The sequence below is a fragment of the Microchirus variegatus genome (genome assembly GCF_963457635.1).
Source record: "Microchirus variegatus genome assembly, chromosome: 8".
NCBI lineage: Eukaryota > Metazoa > Chordata > Actinopteri > Pleuronectiformes > Soleidae > Microchirus > Microchirus variegatus.
In genome coordinates this window covers 10,217,908-10,240,638 of record NC_139809.1, presented here as the reverse complement: position 1 = coordinate 10,240,638, position 22,731 = coordinate 10,217,908, and the positions used below count along the sequence as shown (strand labels likewise).

At 40.8% G+C, this 22,731-nt stretch overlaps 2 protein-coding genes across 2 annotated transcripts in view; both read right to left on the bottom strand.

The window, feature by feature from the left end:
- The window catches only part of LOC310931030 (septin-7-like), a 37,435-nt gene extending 23,293 nt beyond the window's left edge, over positions 1-14,142 (bottom strand). The window contains exons 1-2 of the mRNA XM_083894105.1: positions 13,974-14,142; positions 9,964-10,063 (exon numbers count right to left, since the gene is read on the bottom strand). Coding sequence (XP_083750231.1) covers positions 9,964-10,063; positions 13,974-14,012 — 139 coding nt within the window. The 5' untranslated portion in view covers positions 14,013-14,142. The remainder of the gene's footprint in view (positions 1-9,963; positions 10,064-13,973) is intronic.
- A 1,741-nt stretch (positions 14,143-15,883) lies between these two features.
- On the bottom strand, positions 15,884-17,386 carry LOC310930335 (monocyte chemotactic protein 1B-like; the record flags this gene model as incomplete). Its single annotated transcript, XM_083893284.1, has 3 exons — positions 17,263-17,386; positions 16,105-16,222; positions 15,884-15,998 (listed from the first exon to the last, which is right to left on the bottom strand). The coding sequence occupies exons 1-3, from the start codon at positions 17,327-17,329 to the stop codon at positions 15,884-15,886; spliced, it is 300 nt and encodes a 99-aa protein (XP_083749410.1). The 5' UTR covers positions 17,330-17,386.
- Between the last annotated feature and the right edge of the window lie 5,345 nt (positions 17,387-22,731).

Genomic DNA, 22,731 nt, shown 5'->3' with positions numbered 1-22,731 from the left:
TAGACTGATTCTAAAGCAAACCACATTACTGAACCTGTATATACTGTGTACTACAGTATCCCTGTCATTTCTGGACAGAAAAACAGGGGTCAAATGTTCACGCTCTGTCTGAACTAGGCTTGTCCAGTCACCTCTGCGGTGCAGATGGGATACTGATCACACAGATCCTGGGTACTGATCAAACAAAGGAGACAGCTCACTTAAATAAAGTGGCCAAACATCTCAGTAGTTCCTGAGTAAACAGCACACAGGCTTCACAAACACTATAATTTTTAGCACAAACGTTGTAGTGAGGCATTGTAAGGCAATATCTCCAGTCAACATCATTCTAATGTTAATATCAGGGTCTACTTTATTCATGTAGCACATTAAAAACAACCACAGAAGACTTATAGTAAATATATGATAAGATAGATATATAATACTGTATAATAAACAAGCGAGAAGCAGTGTAATAGAAGAAGGCAGATTGTCCACCTCATCCTAATTTGAATGCCAAATAGAGGAGGTGTGATTTCAGTAGAGACTTAACAGTCCCGATGGTCTAAGCTGCTCTTACAGGAAAAGGCAAACTATTCCATAAACTGGGGTCAGCCACTGAGAAGGCGCGGTCACCTCTAGATTTGCACCTTGATTTGGGAACATCCAGGAGCAACTGGTTGGAAGATCTCGTTACTCGGGCAGGAGTCTGGAGATGTACCAGATCACATAAATAAAATGTGGCCAGTGCATTAAAAAAAAACTTTAAAAACAAGCAATGAAACCTTAAAATCAATCCAGAAACAGACATAAAGCCAAGAAGAGGGAGGACAAAAGTGGTGTTATGTGGTCACACTTTCTTTTTTCAGTCAGAATACAAGCTGCTGCATTTTGCACTAATTGTAGACGACGGAGAGATGACTGGTCTACACCCATATAGAGAGAATTACAGTAGTCTAGTCTTGACATAATAAAAACATGAATAACTTTCTCAAAGTCTTTGGGGGGAGGTAGAGTTCTACCTTTGCCAAGAGTCGTAGATGGAAAAAACTTTTTTTTGAGGAACTGAACTAATCGGTTTGTCCAATTTAAAGCAGCTGTCGAAAATCACAGCCTGAGAGACAGGTCCACAGTGGCCCCTTTTACACATGCCATTAGAATGCATTTTCTGCAGATAGCGATCGGCTAGTGCTTCAACACGTGCATTTACCAGATATTAGCATGCATCTCCATTGTCGCCATCAAGATCCTATTTTATCCAATCGCGCCCTTCCCCCTTTATGTCAACTCCCCCTCTTCTTCTGCAAAGATTTCCAGCAGCATATTATAGGGTCACGTGTTAGCCACACGTTTGGCAGATCGGATAACAATTAACACCTGCACTTACAAGTGGTCAGGAAGTATCCGATCGCAATATGATCACAGAAAATGCCTTTTAATCTCAGGTGTAAAGGGGGCCAGTGTGACGGCAGTTTTTTGTCAGTCGCAGCAGAAGCTTGAACCCTCTTGGACTCTATCCCCATTAGCCCCCCTTGCTCAGCTTAAATATTGGTTCCACATGACAAGTGAAATCGCAGTGCTAGCTCTGCTCTTTTCTCCCCCTTTCTTTTTGTGTCTATGATACCATCTCTGCGTCAGTCCCCCTCCAACCACATTGCAGTTTGTCCTCTGTCCTTGCCGTCTGTTTTGTTGTCTGTAGCTTTTTTTTAAATCATGTTGATGATTATCTTGCATTACCTAGGTCTGTATTTAAAAAACACTTATTTTACCAATTTAATTCAATCTTCATTCAAATTATCCAATGTGGTTTCATAAAACTGCTACTTATATTTTTTTTCACAGATGCTTTTCATGGGTTTTTCTTGAAAGTATTTTCTGACAAGCACTGGATTCTGTGACTTTTTTGTTCGTACCCAAGGAGTGCCAAGAGCACAAAGTGGACAGTGGCCACAGCACTGTGGCCTGCTGTAAACTTTCCAACCAACCCGACCCATCGAAACTGATGATTAATAGGCTGATGGACAACGCCAGACAGCATGATCTGGATAGCATGGCTACCATCAATCAGCTGGCTACTCTCATACTTTAAGCTCTGGTGTCAGTCCCATGAAGTTGTCAGCTGCCTGGCTTTCTTTCATTGACTGTTATTTCAAGTTGATTCAAGTTCTGATGAAGAACAGGAGAGAGGTGTACAGGAGCGGTGGTACGAGGCAACTCTCAATCCTCAATGTAGCAGCACATAAGATGTACTTGGAGCCACCAATTTCCGCTCACGGTGGTCGGAGACCCGTATTTACACTTGTGTTCAATGTGGTCACAATGCGTCTCCAGCCACCTCCCAAAGCGGTTTGGCAGATTGCGCAACAAGTGGTCAGGCGCCATCCAACTGCAATCCGATCACAGAAAACACATTTTAATGCCAAGTATGAAGGTGGGCACGAGAGAACTGCATTGCATGCCACTCATGGGTAGACGCACAGCTACAACTAAACTTACAATGTCTTCATTTCATTGCGTGTGTACGCTGAAAACTTTACTGATTATAGCGCACTCCACATCATGCGAGGGAGTGCACACAGCTCCACAGTGTGGCAATGACGTAAAACACTAAATTAAAGAAGTGTAAAAATGTTTTGGTTCAGTACAAAACTGTGGTGGAACAAATTAGAATATGACACATCACCATGGTCTGAAGGGGAAACACTGGTAGAGTTCCTTTTACTACTGGGAAGAACATTTTCTCACAAAGTAACACCAGTGTTGCCAGAGCCGTGATGTTGGCTGATTGTTGATGATATATACATGACCTTGGATCTTAAATACTGATTATGTTGTAGGAGACATAATAAGCTGGACCGCGAGCCAGAAGAACAAACATACAAATGGTCAAAGTGGGTTTCCCATGAGATTCCTCACATTCCTCTCTCTCAGCCCTAAGGCAGCAGCTGCCTCCCCACCTACCCCAACTTCCTACCTACTAGCACCCAACACAAACACCCCCACACACACACACACACACATCGAACAGATGTGTGAGGCCTGAACCGCACAGTGTGAAATGACACATCTGGGGAACATGCAGGCAAACATGAGAGAACAGTGGAGAGTCGCAGACAGATGGTGGATGTGAGGTTGTGAGAGGATGTGAGATGTGAAGTTGTGTTTGCTGGAAAAGATAATTCTCCATTGTTGAGACTGAATGGAATTGGCTTAAACAGGGGGCAAAGGTCATCGTTTATGGAAGAGATAAGGATTTGCATGTCGGGCAGGGTCTAGGAAAAGAGTCTGAACCCAATATTAACTGTGTCAGCAGCACCCAATCCGACTACGGTGGTCAACCAGCCGTGCCTCGACACCACCCACTTCCCTCAGGCTCTTTTCTTTAAAATTAGAGAGTGACTGTTCCATTGAAAATAAAAGAAACGGCACGTGCTGGGTCACGGCAGACATGTGTGTCTTAAAATAGAGATGCAAAAAAAAAAATGGGAGCAGAGCAAGGATAAAAACTGGGAAGGGAGAAAGGGACCTTCCTACTACGGTCTGACCAAGCATGCAAGACTCTGATCCAAGCATGTATGTGCACACAGAGTAGCCTGTTGTGCCCAGAGGCAATGACGACGGTTTGTGAAATTAGTTTGTAAACAAGGAGCTGTCAACTCACGGTGACTACGTTTGTGTGTAGGCTTAATTGCCATATAGCTGTGAGGTTGCAGATCATTGCAGCTAACGTATGATAACTAATTATGATAGGGGACCTTCAGGTAACATGCACCACCCTGGAAGTTGTGTCTAATTTGTCCATTTAGAAGTATTGAAGAAACATAGCAGAGCCTTGGCCTTCAAAACTAACTGACAGAAAATGAATAGCAGACTGATCAAGAAGTCCAAGAATCCACAGTATGTTGCTAACTCAGTTTGAAATTAACTCATGATGCTACACCTGATCAAGCTTATGAAACTGGTTGACTTTAATGTCCCCAATAAGATTCAGGAAAACTACAGAAGGAACAACTCTGTTCTTGGATGCTACTAAACTCCAACAGTTGAGACCGGAAACAACAGCTAGCCACTCAAGTATGTTATGGCCACAAATCACAGCTGTGTATAACCCATAATGCATTCTACAGGGTGTGCACATAATAAAAGCTACACCTGTGGAATTTAACAGAGTATAACAGCCCATTTATCCATTGCACTCTTTTTCTGGGTCACCCATTCATCCTTCTCCATCGCTACCTCCAGCATCTCCTGGGAAGTCCTGAGGCTTTCCCCAAGGAAAATGGAGAAATACAGTATGAAACCACGATCACATATTCATCAATATCAAAACAATACTGTCAGCTGGAGGCTCAAGTTCATAGTTTCAGTTATGGATACTGTAAATGATTGTCCGAAAGGGCGTCAAGCAGCCAGAACTCTGACTGTGTCGTCTTACTCAATGAACTGAAACCGAACTGACGATCCTCATGATCTCTGGCTTGTCCGACCAGAACGCTGTATCTGCAGTAGACATGCCAGAATTCTTGACATTTTTAACATTTCCTTGTTGAATATCGATAAGTCAATCAAGATGCTTCTTGTGGGATTTCTATCTTACAAATCAGTGTACATCAAAATAATCTAGAAGTGTTCATTTTGAGGTCAAAGTTTGCTTTAATGTGAGAAGCACAAATTAGACCCCATTAATCCCAGCCTTTTGCACACTCAAAATTACAAAACTCCATTGTGATTTGCAGGCTATATGGTATTTGAGAGTCAAGGTCACAACATAAGACAAAAAGGTTTGGTTTCAGTTAAGAAATAGACAGATTCCAGGCAATCAAAAGAGATAAGAGTTGCTCTATCTGTTCGTGCTCGTCATTCTTGTTTGTGATGTGGTTTTCGACTAAGCTTTTCTTCTTCTCTTTTTTTCTACAACAGACACTTTGACCTGTCCAAACAGGAAAATCACAGGTGTTAGTCATAACACTGAAAAAGGCTCTGTGTCATCGAAGTCTCCCAGTAAACCACAGCATCAGTACTCTGGAAGTAAAACACCTTAACAACAAGGTTATTGTTACATCATTACCAAGATGTTGTCATAGATTATAGAGAAAAATGTTCATGGCCACTGTAGGTCAGGTCTTCATTGTTCTAGTCGGAGTCCATTATAAACCATAGTCCCATTTAGAGGCAAATATATAATAAATCATGACTTATATACACAAACTGTATAGGAGGTTTGGAATGGAAGGTTATGAATAATGTGAGGACTGAGGAGATTCCTGATTCCTGTTGATTCCCACATAATGCTATTGTGAAACAGTTGAGAAACAACTCAGCCTTAGCACACTTGTGGTCACAATGTGTCACTGACCACCTCCAGAAGAGGTTTGACAGATCTGAATCTGCTCTCAGTGCATCTAGGATGTATTTACTCCTTAGTTTCACATAGTCAAGCTTTGATTTAAGATGTGAAAATATGCATCGAGTCACAAATTTACCTGACATTTTCCTATACTACCAGCACCCCTTTAATGTTTTTAAAGACTAAATCAATCTGGTGTTATAATTTATAGAATTATTTTGAAGACTTTGCTCCTGTTGTGTGAGTATATTCATGTCTGGAAACTGCTTTAGGGAACAGCTGGTGATTTAGACAACAAAACTGCCCTTTTCTAAAATAATGCACTGCTGCCGTCCTTGACCTCTAACCATCTGATCTACCGTGACAAACACCAGTATAAAGAGAGCTGAGAATGGCCATGTGTTGTTTGAGGGATGTGAAAATCTAAAAGGAGGAATTACAGTCAGCCACCAATCTCATCGTGCCAGTAAGCTCCGACTGTGGCTGTTTCTTTTCTTTTTCAACCACACTTTGATCTCCTCTTTATTGGAGATCGAAAAAGTGAAACTGTGACGGCAGCTGGGAGAATGCCTTTACGAGAAGAGTGTGAGATGGGAATGAGAAGGACAAAAAATTACGCAGTACATCTAAAACTGTGTTTCCATCATGGTACAGTGCGGTACGGTTTTGGAACGGTAAAGCCCTCGGTCAGGCTCGGCATTAGCGAGATACGTAGCATGACGTTGTACTGGTGCGCCAACAACAAACGACGAAATCCAACGTGACACAAGAGACAACAACAACAACAACAACAACAACAACAACACAAAGGACATCTAGCAGCTGTTTTTTCCTGCTCGGTTTTTGGTTGTTTGTCTCAACAAGACGTCAAACTGTGAAAACAAACTGGGCAGTGACGCTTTTCTGTCGCCCAAATCGAAATTGTTCATCCTCAAGTTACACCAGTCTCATACTGACAGGTCAACCTATTGAAAACAGTGAATGTGTGTGGTGTGTATTAAGGCATATGGGTAAACCAGCGGATTAACTAGACCAAAGCCTTTCTTCACTCACTCCCTTCTGCAAGGTCAGTAGGCAAGATGGTCAATCCTAAGCCTGTCAGACTGTCTTATCTGGACACACACACACACACAAAGAGAGGGAGGGGAGAGAGCTAACAAGCTTTAGCTTTGAGGAGTGCAACAACAGGACAGACACTATAGACCGCAAGACACACAGGTAAGCATTTAGTTTCACAGGCAGAGATGGATTACCAGCACATCACTGGCTGCTTCTTTCACAGCCATTCCCAAGTGAATAAAAGGCTCCATTTAAACCCTCAGTCAGATTCTGCTTGGGACAATAAATGCCAATTCCATCTCAAACAACTTGTAAAAGCCCATATCAGGTCGACCACGGGAGAGACACAAAATGCTCCAGATGGTTCCACACTTTTGTAAAGTTTTAGCACAAATGTGCTTCTTGGATTGTCCGCTTGCTCCAAAAAAAGACAACTTTTCATCAACGCATTGGAATATAAAACCACGAAAGAAAGTTGCAGATGCAGGTGCAGAAAGTTTTTTACATTTTCAGTGAAAAATGTTGCCATTTCCAAACCAAACCATGAACTATCTGATCATAAATAACTAAACCATAATAAATCTGGCCACTGCCAGTTAAAACAAACATATTCTGACCAAAGTTTTAGTCAAATCATACACATCCAGACAAGAACTGAATCCTCTCTGTGGGTAATGTGGCCAGTGTCTCACATGCAACTCAGCTCAGCTTGCAAACTTCTCCCTGTGTTGCTATATGAAAGCAGAGGCAGTGCAGTGTCTTAAGTGCTCGCCTTGTAACACATCAGAAGCAGCATGAAGCAAACATCGCTTCCCATCTCCTCCCAGCTCCCTCCAGGTCTGATCTGACTCTCAACTCTGTTCAGGGGGCTCTGTTCGACTCTCTGCTCCACTGGCTCTGGATCTCGCTAATCTTTCCAGGAGTTTCTATACAATCTGCCAGCTGGATCGAGGATCAGGAAGCAGCTTTTTCCCCCCTCAGAGTGAGGCAGACTGAGAGGGGAAAAAGACAAAAAGAGTGATAGAGAGGAGGAGGAAATAAAATAATAGTGGTTGATGTGAAAAATATACCAGTAGTGCTGGTATATATCTAGCTCTGACAAGCTCTTATACAGGTAAACAGTGCAGTCTCCGTGACATCACTGTGACTACTCTGGCAACAGGTTTGTATATAAAGGGAAAATTGAACCACCATCACATCAATTATTCATTCAAACATCTTGGATTAACCCAACTCTGCAAGTCTTTGAACTGCATGAATGAAAATGAACCCTCAGACTTCCAGTTATTAAATGAATACCAATATTTGTTTGAATAATGTTTTGCAAGTCTTTAGAAACAATCTAGTATCTGTAAATCTGTAAACGTACTCTGTGTTAAGTCGTGAACACACTTGCTCACTCTCCCTCATTGTTATGTGTGAAATGTGGATCAGCTGGGGTATGTGATCTGAAAGCCAAGAAAACTGGGGCGATGGACAGAGGGGCCCGTGTGTGTGTGTGTGTGTGTGTGTGTGTGTGTGCAGGCTTGGAACAAGGATCTAGTTGATTGTGGTTCTCTCTCAGAGCTTTCCAAAGCCATCACTCGGCTGTCTTTGTCTCCCTCCTGCTACTCGTCCACAGTGGCTGTTTACTAAACAGGAAGCTCAAACCGCAGGCCCCGGGGTATAATGGCTGGACGCTTCTTTGTGTTCATGTGTATGTCCTTTCACTGCAGCGACTGAGGTCGCCACATGACAAAATGTAAAATCGAATCCAAATTTCCTATATATTGCACACAACTGAGCCGAGTCATGCGAGGTTATAGGAGAAGAATTTTTGTTACACAGATGGAGAACTATGTCTTTGAAACTGTTCGAAATGCTTGGTGGTAATCAGTGATTGTGATAGGTTGTGATATCTGTATCCGGATCAGACATTAAAAAGGGATAATGAGTCATCCCTTGTACAAATGGTTTGCCTTCTTTTGCTCCTCAAGCTTCTGGTGTTTAAGATAGGGCTGTTACTATTAGGATACAGAAACGTGGCGCACCAACACAAGAGAACATGAATTGTTGGCTTCCTCTTAAAAATACTCCATCTCCATTTGAAGTATTCTTACTGGGTCTGATCTCTCTTTTTGCAGAGGTCAGCCAGCTGCTTTTTGCTTTCCTCCTTCATCCATCATCATTTTTTTCAACTATTTTGCGATGCCGAACGACACTGTATCGCAACAACCGGAATACTGAGCGTTATTATTTTCGAAAACATGCTAATTTGATTCTTCTATAAAGAAAATATGGAAAGATTTTACATCTCTGCACAAATATGGCAAGCAGAGGGGAACAGCTGTGACACGGTCAATGTAAAACAACAACTTTTAGGAGCAGTTATGTGTTAACGTTGTGTTGGACATCAACACAAAGTTCACTTTTTAGACAACGGAGTATAAATCAGGCTCGAGTCTGCACTTAGTCTACACAGGAAGTGCACATAAGCCAATACAACTTTCTGTGGGCCCAACAGCTCCACTGGACCGTCTACACGATCCATATCTGCTCATTACAGGGCCAATTTCACACAGATGTCATTACAGCACTGCTCTAATGTCTAAATATACGGGTGCATGTGTGTGTATCCGTCCATACAGACTGACTGCCAAACCCATGGTTCCTCCACTCCTCTCTGTCCACTTCCCCTCTGTCTGTACTGTTGTTGGCGTCTCTCTCCGCATCCCAACTCATTCATACTTCTACCAACAATCGAATCGTCCAAAACACACAAATGTCACTGTGCATCCTGTAGCTGCACACAGCAAACTCCCCTGGGGGAAACTGCAGGAACTTAGCAGCACACATTCTTAGTCACTGCATACAATACTGCATAGGCCTGTCACATTTTATTTGAAATTTGATATTTATTTCGAACGTGGGATGCAAATCTCATAGTAGAGGGCACACATGAGGTTTCCTACTATATCAACAGACTGTCAGCAGCAGTCGCATCTTGGAGATGCAAGCCTATAGTACATGAGGAAGACTCCTCTGTCTCTCTCTACACATCCTGCTTTGGTGGAGAGACATAGTGTGCACCCAAAACATGCTAATAACCTAACCCAATACCCATGCTATGTGGACATCTGTGCACTATGAGCACATGTTCTCCTCTGCTGGCAACATTCGGAATAAAAAGAGAGCCACACTCAATCCCGATCAGGTTGACAGACTTGTGTTTCTGGTAAATAATATCAGATATTTTTCTTGACTATCAGTTCTATGTTTTAACATTATTTAGTTCAAAGCTTCTGAATCTTCCTCCTGTCGGTGATTTCCCCATCCAGGGAGTGTTTGTTTCATCCTACTCTACTGAGTGCCATATGTAATGAATACTTTAACGCTAGCAGCCCTTTTAATGAAATAACAGCTGTTAAACAGAGACGTTTGTGGTGTGTTAGGGGAGCAGGAGTGTTTGAACTTATTTCATCAAATTACGGGTCATTATGAATTAGTTATAACTTGATTTCTGATGACACACACAGAGACAGAGACACAACAAAACGCCCTCACAGTCATACGCTCCCCTCCTGATTATTCCAACTTACCTACAACCATTAACGTAAACTCAAAGCCTCGTTTGACCGACTTCCGGTACACCTGGTTGGGGAGATTGGCAAAGCCCACATAGCCCTCCAGGTTCCGCTGCTGTAGGAAAACACACACAGAGACAGTGTCAGAAAATACACTCTTAAACTGACTAAAATAATCATCTTAAACATATATTTGCAGGATAAACACTTGTAAACACACACACACACAGTGGTTTTGTTTTTATGTGTGTGAATATACAAATACTCACACACACAGTCATTATGTACACAAAAAAGTGATGAAACTCTTGTTTTTAGTGAACCTGCAATTAGCATTTCTGCGTCCTGCAGCGACAGAGCCCCTTTGAAGCAAAGCACAGCTGGGATAAATACAAGAGGGGAAAAGGGACTGATTTTAGGGGAAGAGGGATGGCAGACTCCCACGGAGAAATAACAGGGTTCTGCTAAAGGAGTGTGGAAAGGAGGGAAGTGGAGTTAACACTGGCCAGAGTCTGTCAAACACAAATTAAAATCAGTCGATAGGTGAAGCCCTTTTGATGCTGGATAATGTCAAGGGAATTTAGTTCAGACATTCTCCGGAGTTTGCATGTGACAAATGTGGCTGAGGATTGTTTGGTCCCAAATCTCTTCATCCCAAACAGGGAGTGAGGAGTATCTCACTCTGCTGTCAGATAACCTCTGCCACTATCCTGCACGCAACATGAGGCAAACACAATTGATCGCTGGCCTCTCAGACTCTGTCATGCATGGTTAAAATGGAAAACTGCAAAAAGCCGATGGAACAGAGTTTAAATCTACCTTCAGCTGAAATGAAGGCTCATGTTATGTCATTATTTTGACAGCTACAATAATGACTCACACTGGAAATTCTCACATGGTTATGTGATTTTTGCCTGCGTCCCAAACTAACAAGCACATTAGCTTCCATCTGATTGAGTTGGGGAATCCCTGTCATGCCACGACACTTCACCGAATATGGCATCATGGCTTTTCCACGACACAGTTATAGCATTACTTGGCTCGACTTTACACAGCTTGGGTACCAGGCACATCGTTTTCCATTACTATAGTACCTCCTCAACATGGGCGGCGTCGTCACAGCACGGCTGCATGAAACCACCATGATGTTGTTTTACACACAAACACAAAAAATAGTGACGAGCAAAACAGTTCTTTTTGGTGCATGACCGGAGCACAGACTCCATCCGACACAGTCACTGGAATGAAATATACTTGAAGGGGTTGTGATTCGGCTCACGATCGCCAGCTTTCAGCTTTTTTGACGTTGCGCTCATGACTCTTCCAGTGACGACACTATCTGACCAATCAGTGGCCAGCAGCCTGTTGACATCACATTTTAGTATCAGCCAAAAAAAAAGCACAAGATATCAGGTACTATTCCTAATGGAAAAGCTAGAGTCATAAGTAGAGTCAACCAGAGCCAAGTCATGCTAGTACCGTATAGTGGAAAATCAACATAAAAGTTACTATTACTCTGTCATCCATATTCATGCAGTACATCAGTGCAAGAATCCTCACATCTCCATATATTACTACCATTAAAAAACTCAATATTAGAGTTGGAGAACAGTAAAGCATCATTTCAAGATGGCAGGGAGGTGTTGATGATGCTGCATCATCAATGAAAAACTGTCAGTGAACATTTCCTGCTGTTGAGTGCGACATTCAGAAAACTGTAGGTCAGCCATCTGCATCACCAGAGCATGGTGCATCTGTGCACACACAGATCCAGGAATTGGAAAAGGAAACAATCTATTGTCCTCATCGATACCCGGTGATGCATGCTGCCTGAGTGCATGCTGCCAACAAGCCTGAAGCACTTTCCACCATTTACATGTTTCACTACACCCACATACATCTTCTCTGTGTGTGTGTGTGTGTGTGTGTGTGTGTGTGTGTGTGTGTGTGTGTGTGTGTGTCCTTACATAATGTGCCACTGCAGATGGTCCGTCAATTTCCTTTTAAAGTCCACTACAGGTAATGTAGCTACAAAAAGGGTATGTATGAAGGTGTGTGTCAACATAAATGAAGTCATGTATCACTTATCATCACATTTCCACGTTATCGAAGAGCATCAGAGTATTCCTGTCATGTTTGTGTGATTATTTATCACAAGGAAGTGACTCATGGAAAAGAAAACAGACACAGTATTTCAAAGAATTCAGTAATGGGGGATGAGAGAAAGGAAGGCTGGTCAGTGACACCATACATTCATGTTAACCCCTCCCCACCCCCCCCTCCAGTCCACCCAGTGGTGATAGTAGCTGCCTGGTTCACTGACATCATCTGTAGAAATAAGTCAACCAACACACAACCGATGACGGGAGTCGCTCGTGGCTTTCATGAGCCGTTTCCAAACTGACATTATTCATTATTTAATATCAGTTATGTAATCGCTATTGCATCACTTCACACTGAGCACGGAGACTGTAAAAAGACAACAGTGTTTATTTTAGCAGCGAAAATGTTGTACTCCCTTCTGCTTTCACTGTCAAAGTCAAGACAATCATTGTACAGTTGTGGATCAACAAAATCATTAAATTGGACTACAGTCCTTGTCCCAGTATAGAGGTACTATTGAGGAATCCATGTATTGACTGAAGTGAGTCCACCTGTGCTATGCAAGGGGTCCAGAATCATCATTGTCTGGCATTTTAATGGACCAAAGAACCAAAGAACTATGTCAATATATCAATAAATAATGAAGTTTAGCTGTGTGGACATTCACACCAAGCTATATACCTCAACCAAAGCAATTGCAAGGATCTGCTATAATGGCTTAAAGAAGAGGCTTTGGAACGGTCTAATAGCGTACAGTTCAACCACTGCTGTCATATATAACATGAAGTCCACCGTGCAATGTTTAGAACAGGGGTCACCAACGTGGTGCCCGCGGGCTCACTTCACTTCACTTCACCTCACTCGCATGTATCCATATGATCACTCAGTAAAATATCATTTATATTGTTTATAAAAACTGATAAATGTTAGGTGTAAGCATTAGAATTAATGTGTATGGAATTTAATGCATAATATTAACAATTTAAATGGTAATAAAACAAAATATGGTGAATAAAATGTTGTTATGCTAGCCCTCCATATTATTATTTACCCTTCAGGTAGCTCTCTGTCTCAAAAAGGTTGATGACCCCTGGTTTAGAACATTTTATTCCCTCATTCTTGACTTGTAATAACTCTGAATTGAGAGATTCCTTTCAGAAAACTGGCCCAAAAAGCAAATCTCATCAAGGCCCTGATGGTTACAGACACATTACTCTGACTGGGACTGTTACATTGGATTGTGTCCCATTCTTTAACGAACAGCACTGACAAAGTCAGCAAAAACAACACATAGTCACATCTCCTTGTCAGTGGAGATATAATTGAGAACAGACCAGCCCTGACAAACGCTGATCTGTGTTACGTTCAAGGACCCCCTCAAGCCTAGCATAAAAACTGAAAACATTAGGTCATACATTTTGATAATACATTATACATTAACCAAACAGCGTCCACGTAGATACTCGACTAAAACAAAAATGTTTGTTAAATTATTATGGTTTCGCCGCCCACAAACTTGCTTCAGAACCAGGCGAGTAAGTAGGAGTGTGTTGCATTTTTAAACGATGGTATCTACTTTACTTCTGATTGTTATATACAATTAAACAATGCCGAACTAAACAACATGCGACACAGATTTGTCAGAAGTGTTTCAATGGTGTTTCCGTGCCGTATACGTGTCTGTAAACACACACAATCTACTAAAACGAGCAGATTGTTAATGGAGTTTGGTGTGTAGATTTCTCCATGCATGAAAGGCCAGTACTAGCAGTGACTGAAACACACACACACACACATACACACACAGGGTCCGGTCACAGAGCAGAATTCAACTGAGATTTTGATTTAAACAACATTTGCAGTGTCAGTTATTCGAATATTAATGATAATACATATTAAGATAAACACCGAATAGGACTTACAGCGATGCTAGGAACCGCAGTTTCTGGTCGCTCGATCATTGTAGTGTGCTGTCACCGCCCAGCCTGCAACCGACAGTCACCGAGGCATACACGAACCAGCGTCCGAAAGAATGGCGGAGCTCTGCGCCTCAAAACACCGCGCCGAGTTTGCGGACAACGAGAAGCTAAATGTGCCGGAAAATGAATGAATGCGGGTTCATTACACGAGAGCGACCGTGATACTACGACCAGATGTAGCACAGTCAGTGACGGAAAAAGCCCCAACTGTTTTCTCTTTGCAGAGCGAACAGGGAATGTTTACAATGACGCATCCGGTCGTGAGTTTCAAAACAAGACGACGGTGTTTTGTGCTGAGAAGCAGACACTGACCACCAACCAACTGAACGGATTGCACACACTTCAGCTCTTTTGAATTTTAGATAAGAGGGTATGTGTTTGTCCTTTATCTAGATGTCACATTTTTTCTGTACAAAATTGTTCAAACTTGTAGCAAACTTTAACCCAAACAAGAATTGTGTTTATTTAGTTTGCATCTGAAGGAAGCACTGTTTTCGCCTGCAGCACCTGAACGCCTCACACTCACAAGAAGAGAGCGATCACGTTCGTCTGTAAACCAATGGGAACAGCTGCGTCAAGTTTGTCGGAGGAGACATATGACCGGATGTTACGTATTTTATTTCAACATAAGAGCATAAAGCCTTCCCTTTAAAAAAACAGAAAAAGCTGAGGTACTATTTATGAAAAGAAAATATAAAAATATCCAATGTTATAATGTAAACAAAGTACAAATACTTTGTTACGGTATTTTAAAAGTACAATATTCACGCATCTGTACTTTACTTTGTTATTTGTATGTCTGGCAACTTTGAATTTTACTCCACTACATTTCCTAAATAAATTGTGTCTCTTTACTCTACTACATTTCCTAGAACTATCTTTGTTACTCGTTACTACCAAATAAAATCAGAAGAAGAAGAAGTGCTGGTAATGGTCTGAAAATACCAGAAAATGTATAGGAAATGTCAAAAAAGTTCAGTAAATGTCATATACTTTAAGACTATTACCTAGGTAATATTATAAAAAGTGAACTTCTACCAAAGTCTGGCAAGTTACTTGTACTTTTACTCAAGTTTCCCTTTTAGGTACTTTATAGAAGACTGTAAATACCCAAATGAATGCAAAAAAGATTTAAGATTCAACCCCCAAAATTATTTTGTGTGCATTGATGTCTGTAAAACTGACAATGACCTGCTGCTATAAGTGAACTCTTGGCCTCTGGTGAAAGCAACACATGAAAACACATTGTCACTTTTGTCTTGCTTTAATACAACAGAATCAAATTTCGCAGTAGGAACTCAGAGAAATAAATTATCTTTTTGACACGATGGGTTTCTCGAGTGCAAGTAACAAGAAACCAATTCAGTTCACATAGAAAACACAATGGCTCAGTGTAGAAACAGTGGTGAACCCCATAGCTTATAGTCTAGTGGTGACACCATGTGGAACCGTTGCTGTAGATCAGTTCAGAGAACAACATAACGGGAGGTCACAGTGTAGATGGTCAGACTTTGAGTGTATTGAAAAAAATAAAAAACATACCATATAGCTTCGATCATATAGTATTCTTCCAATAAATTAAACTTCACCACATTATTAAAAACATGAATTAAATGTCAATGTAAAAATAATATGTATACATTTAAGTACAGTATTTTTTTTTTATGTAGCATGTTCTGTATATTATACATAAATTTGATCTTAGTTATATAGTTTGCATAGAGCTGATTATTACCCCAGATCAGATGGTGGACGTATTAGCAAACACAACTTAGTTAAAAAGGAATGGCTGCAGCATCCAAACACATTTTCATCATGGGTGACTCTTGCTCTGGGTTTGATGTTGCTGTGTTTTACAGGTTGGATGCCTGTCCCGGGATGGATTTGGCGTCCAGGTATTCGATGAGCCCTTGCACCCAGGTGTTTGAAGGCCTGGCGCACAGCTGACGACCGGCCACTGTCTTCAACCTGAACAAACACACACACAAACAAACAAACAAAGTCAGGTTCAGTGCTGTCACATGTGTGTAGGTGCATTGATGGTGATTTTTATGGTATTGTTCCTCCTCCTTACAGGACGGCCGGGTTGGAGCAGCGCTGGCTGGTCCTGATGTAGCCGACCACTTTCTCCTTAGGCAGTGGATTCTCGTTGAAACGAAAGCAGCACTTCTTTGGACCAGTACCACGCAGACCTACAAAACAAGCAGCTATGAGTGAGAAGATCATCTACAACACACACACACCCACACACCCACACACACATAAATGGACATTGTCTTGCTTGTTCCTGCTTTGTAATTTCCTCTGTAGCTGTAATAATGATTGCACAAGAGCTGGTTGACACAGCTAGACTGGTTGTAAATTGGTAAATGAGGGACAACAAACAACACAGCAGTGCGAGTAACTTCAGTATCTACGTGCAGGGACGGGCACTATTTCTGATACATTTATTTAAAGGCGCCATATGTAAGAATGTGGCCAAAAACGGTTACTACACTCAAATTCAAAATACCGAGGTCTTTTAAGGTTTCGTTTTTCTCCGCCATTTTGGCTCAGACGTAACTGGCAACCCGTGGTTGCCGACAGCTGAGACTCTACTGACTGCAATGATTGGTAGACGGCGGTAGGTGGCGCTACATGCCAAAACATAATTCCTTTAAAATACTACATTTTTCAAATATACAATATAGTTTTAATAAAGTATTTATTTTTTATTTTTTATTTTTTTAAACAAAATGATGACATTTTAAGAATACTATTATGTGAGGTGCTGCTATTTTTAGTGCCCATGTTAACCCAGCGGTCAGCTTTTCAATACCACTTAAAAATAAATAAAAAAATAAAACATGAATTAAGGCCCTTGTTGTAAATAATGTAAACGATTCTTAAGGGAAGAAAACTATTTAAAAGAGCTGTTTAGTTCGTTCAATTTCTGCCATTAGAACCCTCTTAAATGTTACACACTGGACCTTTAATGCCTTGTAATTCACCCCCAGAGCCACGAGGGGGCAAGAGAGAGCTGCACAATTTGATCAGAAACAATATTATGAGGAATCATTTTTATGTCACTGGAGCGTTATTTGTGTACTAATTTGATTTCCCTTTTAAAAACAGAGTAATTTTGATTAAAAACTTAATGTACAACATTCTAAATCACAACACACTACAATAATTGTATAACTGTAATCATGGTGAGTAAACCTTTCACATAGTAATGGAGGCTTCTTCTTACCTTCGCTCAAAGTGATGGCAGCCAGGATCAGCACAAACATGGACAGAATCAGACGAGGAGCAGCCATCCTGATGTGTGTGTGTGTGTCTCTGAGGGTTCCTTTTACAGTGTAGTAAAAACTGAATGTCCCGGTTGAGATTCACCAGTCTGTCTGTCTGTCCTCCGAGCAGTGTGGACTTTAGACTCCGTCCCATCCCGTATTTATGCAGCTCAGCATCGTGAGCGGGGAAAGACCCTGTTTTCTTGGGGACATCATGGATGACGTGTCAGTCTCACCTTGATCTGCCTGAGGGGGTTTACTATAGCTGTGGGAGTTTCATGTGTGGGCCTCGCTGCACGCCTTTTTCACTTCCTTAAACAATTTGAGTTCTCCTTTTGTACAAATGTAGTTTCCCTGTTAATTATTTGGCCTGTGTGTAATTCTGCCCAAAACTACTGACCTCTCTGTTGTAGCTATAGTGTCACATAGGCTCCTTGTCATTGTGACATAATAGATCTCTTCCAGTTGTTTTAGATGCTGCCATTGTGTTCTGCTTTAGTGTAAACCACATTGTGGCTGAATAGTGACTACAATGAAACAGTGGTCAGAAAACTGTCAAGTAATTAATATTAATGTACAATGAGTGTGTGTGTGCAGAAAGAATTGAGGAAATTATCTTCCTCAGAAAAAACTTGTACAATCCCAACTGGACATTTCCATGTAATGTAACAGGCGACTTTTTTCTCTGGTAAAACATTCAACACAACTTCTGTTCCAGGGAACTCTGAGTGGTTTTCACAAAAGTTACTGCACAGCAATATCAATCATGTCATTGACACAAGGGTACATGGGTACTTCCATTCCATTTTCCCCCCAAAGATCAGGGCCTATCATGACTTGTAAAAACACAAAGGAGAGGTCACAAGCTGATGAAAGCTTTGTTTATTTTCTATTGAACTAAACTGGGATTTAAATTCCCCCCCTAAATGTACTTTAAAAAAATCCAAAATTTTCTTTCTTCTCCTTTTCATTCTATTGGAAACTCAACAAAAACAATTTGAAATACAGTAAAATAAAAAACCCAAATTAGTAACTTAAATTTCAATTTAACCAACAGTCATAAGGTTACATTTCTGTATCTGTGTATAATCCTATAATGTCAAACTCAGGGTCACATTAGTATAATGGTTACCCTCAAAGTGCCAGATTTAACTGTCATACAGAATAAATGTAACTAAATGTAACCAAATATAATGTAAAATAAAGGTAACTACGCCGTAAAATATTGCTAAATAACATTCTGTATTTATTACTTATTCAATTTCACTCGTCGCATGATGCATATACAATGATACACTGCGACCTAGTGGCGGTGCCTTCACTTTGTGGGTAACACAATCACAATGCATTGTGGGAAATGTAGTTTATGGTCAACACACGCCTTAAAGGGGAAATAAGTAGTTTATAGTGCCATCTAGAGGAGAGGCTGAAATTTACAACAAAGACCTGCTCCTCTGCTCACCCCCTCCCTTCCCTGAGCGATACGGTATCCTCAGCTGGTCAAATGTCGTCCTCGTCGTCTTTCTCCGTGTCAGCAGATGAGGTTCGTGAGGTGAGGGAGAGGGCGAGCTACCGCGGCCGTAGCAGACGAAGCGGAGAGAGAGGAGGCGGGACTTCTGCTACAAGTAAAGAGACGCTTGTTTTGTTCTCTCGTGTTTGTCCTTACAGGCTCCGGTAGAAACATGGCGTCTCGCTGCTAACAGTGGCTATGCAACCGCGGTCCGTGGTCATGTTATTTTACATGACTTTTTGAAACACTATGAAAATGAAACAAAAACTATTATACAGCGACTAGACAATGCAGGAGCACATAATATGTATAAAAAAGTGGATTTTGGGTTATATAAACCCATAAATAGTACATATTGTACCTTCAAAGCAGCATAGACCTATTTTAACACAGATTTTTAAGACCAATTAATCACTCGCGGGCCACAGAAAATGACGTGGCGGGCCACATCTGGCCCCCGGGCCTTGAGTTTGACACATCTAATCAATGCTTGCTGGTCATTCCCCACACTTGTTTCAAATCGAGCTTTTCAAGCCGTGGCCCCCAGACTATGGAATGATTTGCCACTGCACTGTATCTGCACACTTCACATTTTCTGGAGTCTTTCAAAAGGCAGTTATGTTTGTCTGTCTGTCTGTTAGCTACATAACTCGGAAAGTCAAGGACGGATTTGGATGATATTTTCAGGAATTGTCCGCAATGGGACCAGGAACAAGTGATTGAATTTTGGGCGTGATCTGTAGACGCCATCACAAGTTACAACTCTTGGCGCACCGGCAGGGTTTTATTTATTTTGTAGGCACTGAGCTGCCTTGGCGAGGGTCTGCGCTCTCCGAGTGCTTTTCTAGTTGTTACGTTTTTTACTGTGAATCACTTTGTGAATTCTTCCTGTGAAAAAGTGCTATATAAATAAACTTTACTTACTTACTTACTTACACTTAAAGCTGCAGTGCATCGCCTTCAAAAATAGATGAACGAATGTCTGGCAAATGAATGCTCACAAAGGCTGAGTTCCTACACTGTGGACAGGAAGGGATTTGTTTAAACTGATGGAGGAAAAGCTGAAGATCAACAGCCACATAGTGTAGTGCTAATAAAGAAAGATGGAGTAAAGAAAAGCCAAAATGTGCAGAGAAAAAGTTTCAAAGGTGAACTTTATGGCTTCATTCAGGCAGTAAAGCATTGGTTCTCAAAGTGCGGCCCGCAATGAATTACAGTTGATAGTTTTAATCCAGTAGGTACTTGTTAAATGTTTATTGGACATTACTGGATACAGACCAATAAGTGTGAACTGTAGAACTGCAATCTGGTCATTAAAATTACTACAAATGGGATTTTTTGCTGTTTTTTTTCCTTTTTTTTCCCTTTGGCGGCCCTCAGTCCAACGTTGGGTTCCTAAATTGGCTCTCAGGTATCAAAACTTTGAGAACCCCTGCAGTAAAGTGATAGTTGTGGTGCAAGATCACCGAGATGCGCATCACGTGTCAACAGTTCCTTTTCTTTCGCCCTCGTGAAAACGCTTCATTTGAATTTGAACCAGACTTCAACAAATTTAAAGTTCACACACAATAAGCTGACGTATGATATATTGATCTGTGAGTTTAACAGTAAGACAGACGCTGATGTTTCCATTACGGCCTGCGTGTGCGACTCAGATGATGCAATGCAGGAAACACAAAGGGGCCATAAAGCGTGTTAGAAAAAAAAATAATCAACAGTTTAATCAGACACATTGATAAGAAAAGCTCTCTTTGAATTACAATATACATCATGAACGTACAATGCCTTCATGTTTGTAACAGTGAGCTCCTCATTACACACAACCGTTTGATTTGAATGATGGGCTTTGTGATGAGATGCTTTTTGGCAGCACAGACTAAAGATTCTTAAAAAAAACACCTCAACTGCCGAGGTTTTACCACAACTAAAAATGAAAAATGTTTACACTCTAATGATTTTATGTTTGTCATTTATTGACTGCAGTTCAAGTGTTGGGGCTTTCTCACTGTGTGAGCGATGCAAATGTCGTCTCTCCCTCCCTCTTGAAAAGCAGAAGGACTCACTGCTAAAGGTTTCTTTCACTTCTTCATGTTATTTAAGTGTTTGTGACTCAGAAATCAACGATGTTTCGTTCAAAACAAGGGGAATAATGAGGTACACTCCGCACAGATGACCTTTCACTCGAGTGAAACCTGAAGTCAGTGCAAGTCCTTTGGACATCATGTCTGTTAAAAGCAGCAGCAGCAGCCCAGTAAAGCTATCATTGAGGTCTCTTACCAGTGTACATTCTGTATAGAATATAATGTTTGACTCTTCAACAACAGTGACGTGGCTCTGAAATGTTTTTAAGAAGGGTTAAAGATGACTTAACATAGTTCAAGTGATATGAGGATATGATTTTGGTGTGTTTTTAACTACTACTATGCATTTATTTTTTAACAAAAAGGATGTTAAACTAGATAAATATGCTCATACTTGACCATATTCATAACAAGGATATTACTATAATTACCCCCATTGGCTGTAGTGACATGAATAATAACAAACCGAGTGACTGGGTTGAAAAACCCAGAACGCCAAGTACTGAAATAAAGACACAAAGACGTTTATAGAGAGGGAAAACTCCTTTGTTTGTTTTTTTTAAAAAGCATGAAAATAAGCAGTTTGTTGCCGAAGCTTAGAAAGAGAAAAGCGACCGATCCGCCTGTACCGCCACATTACAGAGACCGAGCGGGATGAGCCCATCACAGAGACATACCCATTCGAAAGACAAAAATCAACGGACAAAATCAAACTTAAAAAAAAACAACGCACAGAAGAATCATGGAAATCAAAACACAGAGGGAGAGCAAAATTAGGGCCTCACGCACCGAGGCTACAAGCATGAAAGCGTTACAACAGCGTTATGATGCTGCGCCCTGAACACCTGCCATCATTCTGACGTGAACTTCACGGGGTTTGTTGAGCAGACATTTTACAGAATGCACCAGGAAATACAGCAGTTTTTCAGCGACAGGTCCCGTTTGTATAGTTCAAACATAAGACACCAAAACAATGTGTATAATATATCAAATTAAATGCGATTGAAGTGTTCCAGTGAAGAGTGAGTCACGTTTGACATCATTATAATATAATACAATTATATATAATAATTATGCATTCAGGAATGTGGATTATTTTGGTGTCTATGTAACTATACATGTGTGAGGTGAACACCAGATTAGTTTCATTTCTGAGTGCATTCATGTCTTTTAAAACAACATATTACAACCCGTTACAGTAATCAAGATGGTATTAACAGCAGGATATGAAGTGATATTGTGTAAAGAACAACTAGCAAGAGGTTGGTACACTCTTAGAAATAAAAGTGCTAAGTAGAACCGTACACAGTTCTTCGGCTTGTCCTCATAGGAGAACCCTTTTTGGCTCTAGGTAGAACCTTTTTTTTTTTTATAAAGGTTCCACCTGGAATCCTTTTGGAGGGTTCCACCAAGAACCCTTTTAAAACCTTTTATTCAGGAAAGGAGTTTTAAAGGGTTTTTAAAGGGTGTCTGAAACGTTTTTTTCAGACACAAATGGTTCCAGGTTCCTTCTAATAATGTAACATTTAACATTATGACTGATGACAGTGGCAAATAAAATGAATCTGTAAGTCATATAATGTAATGTCCACATAAAGAATTTAGCTTATCATCCAAGTTCTGTTTCCTCCTGTAAAGTTCACCTTTAACCTTTACATCCACCGGTCAGATACTTTGCCATGATAAAATTGCAAAAAAAAAAATAGCAAAAAAAATGAATAATACAAAAACGGGAAAAATTACAGACACAGATTTTAAAAGATCTAAGAAGGATCACTTTCTCCACATTTTAGCTTTCAAAAAAAATTAAATAAAAATAAGACAGAAGTTCTCCATAC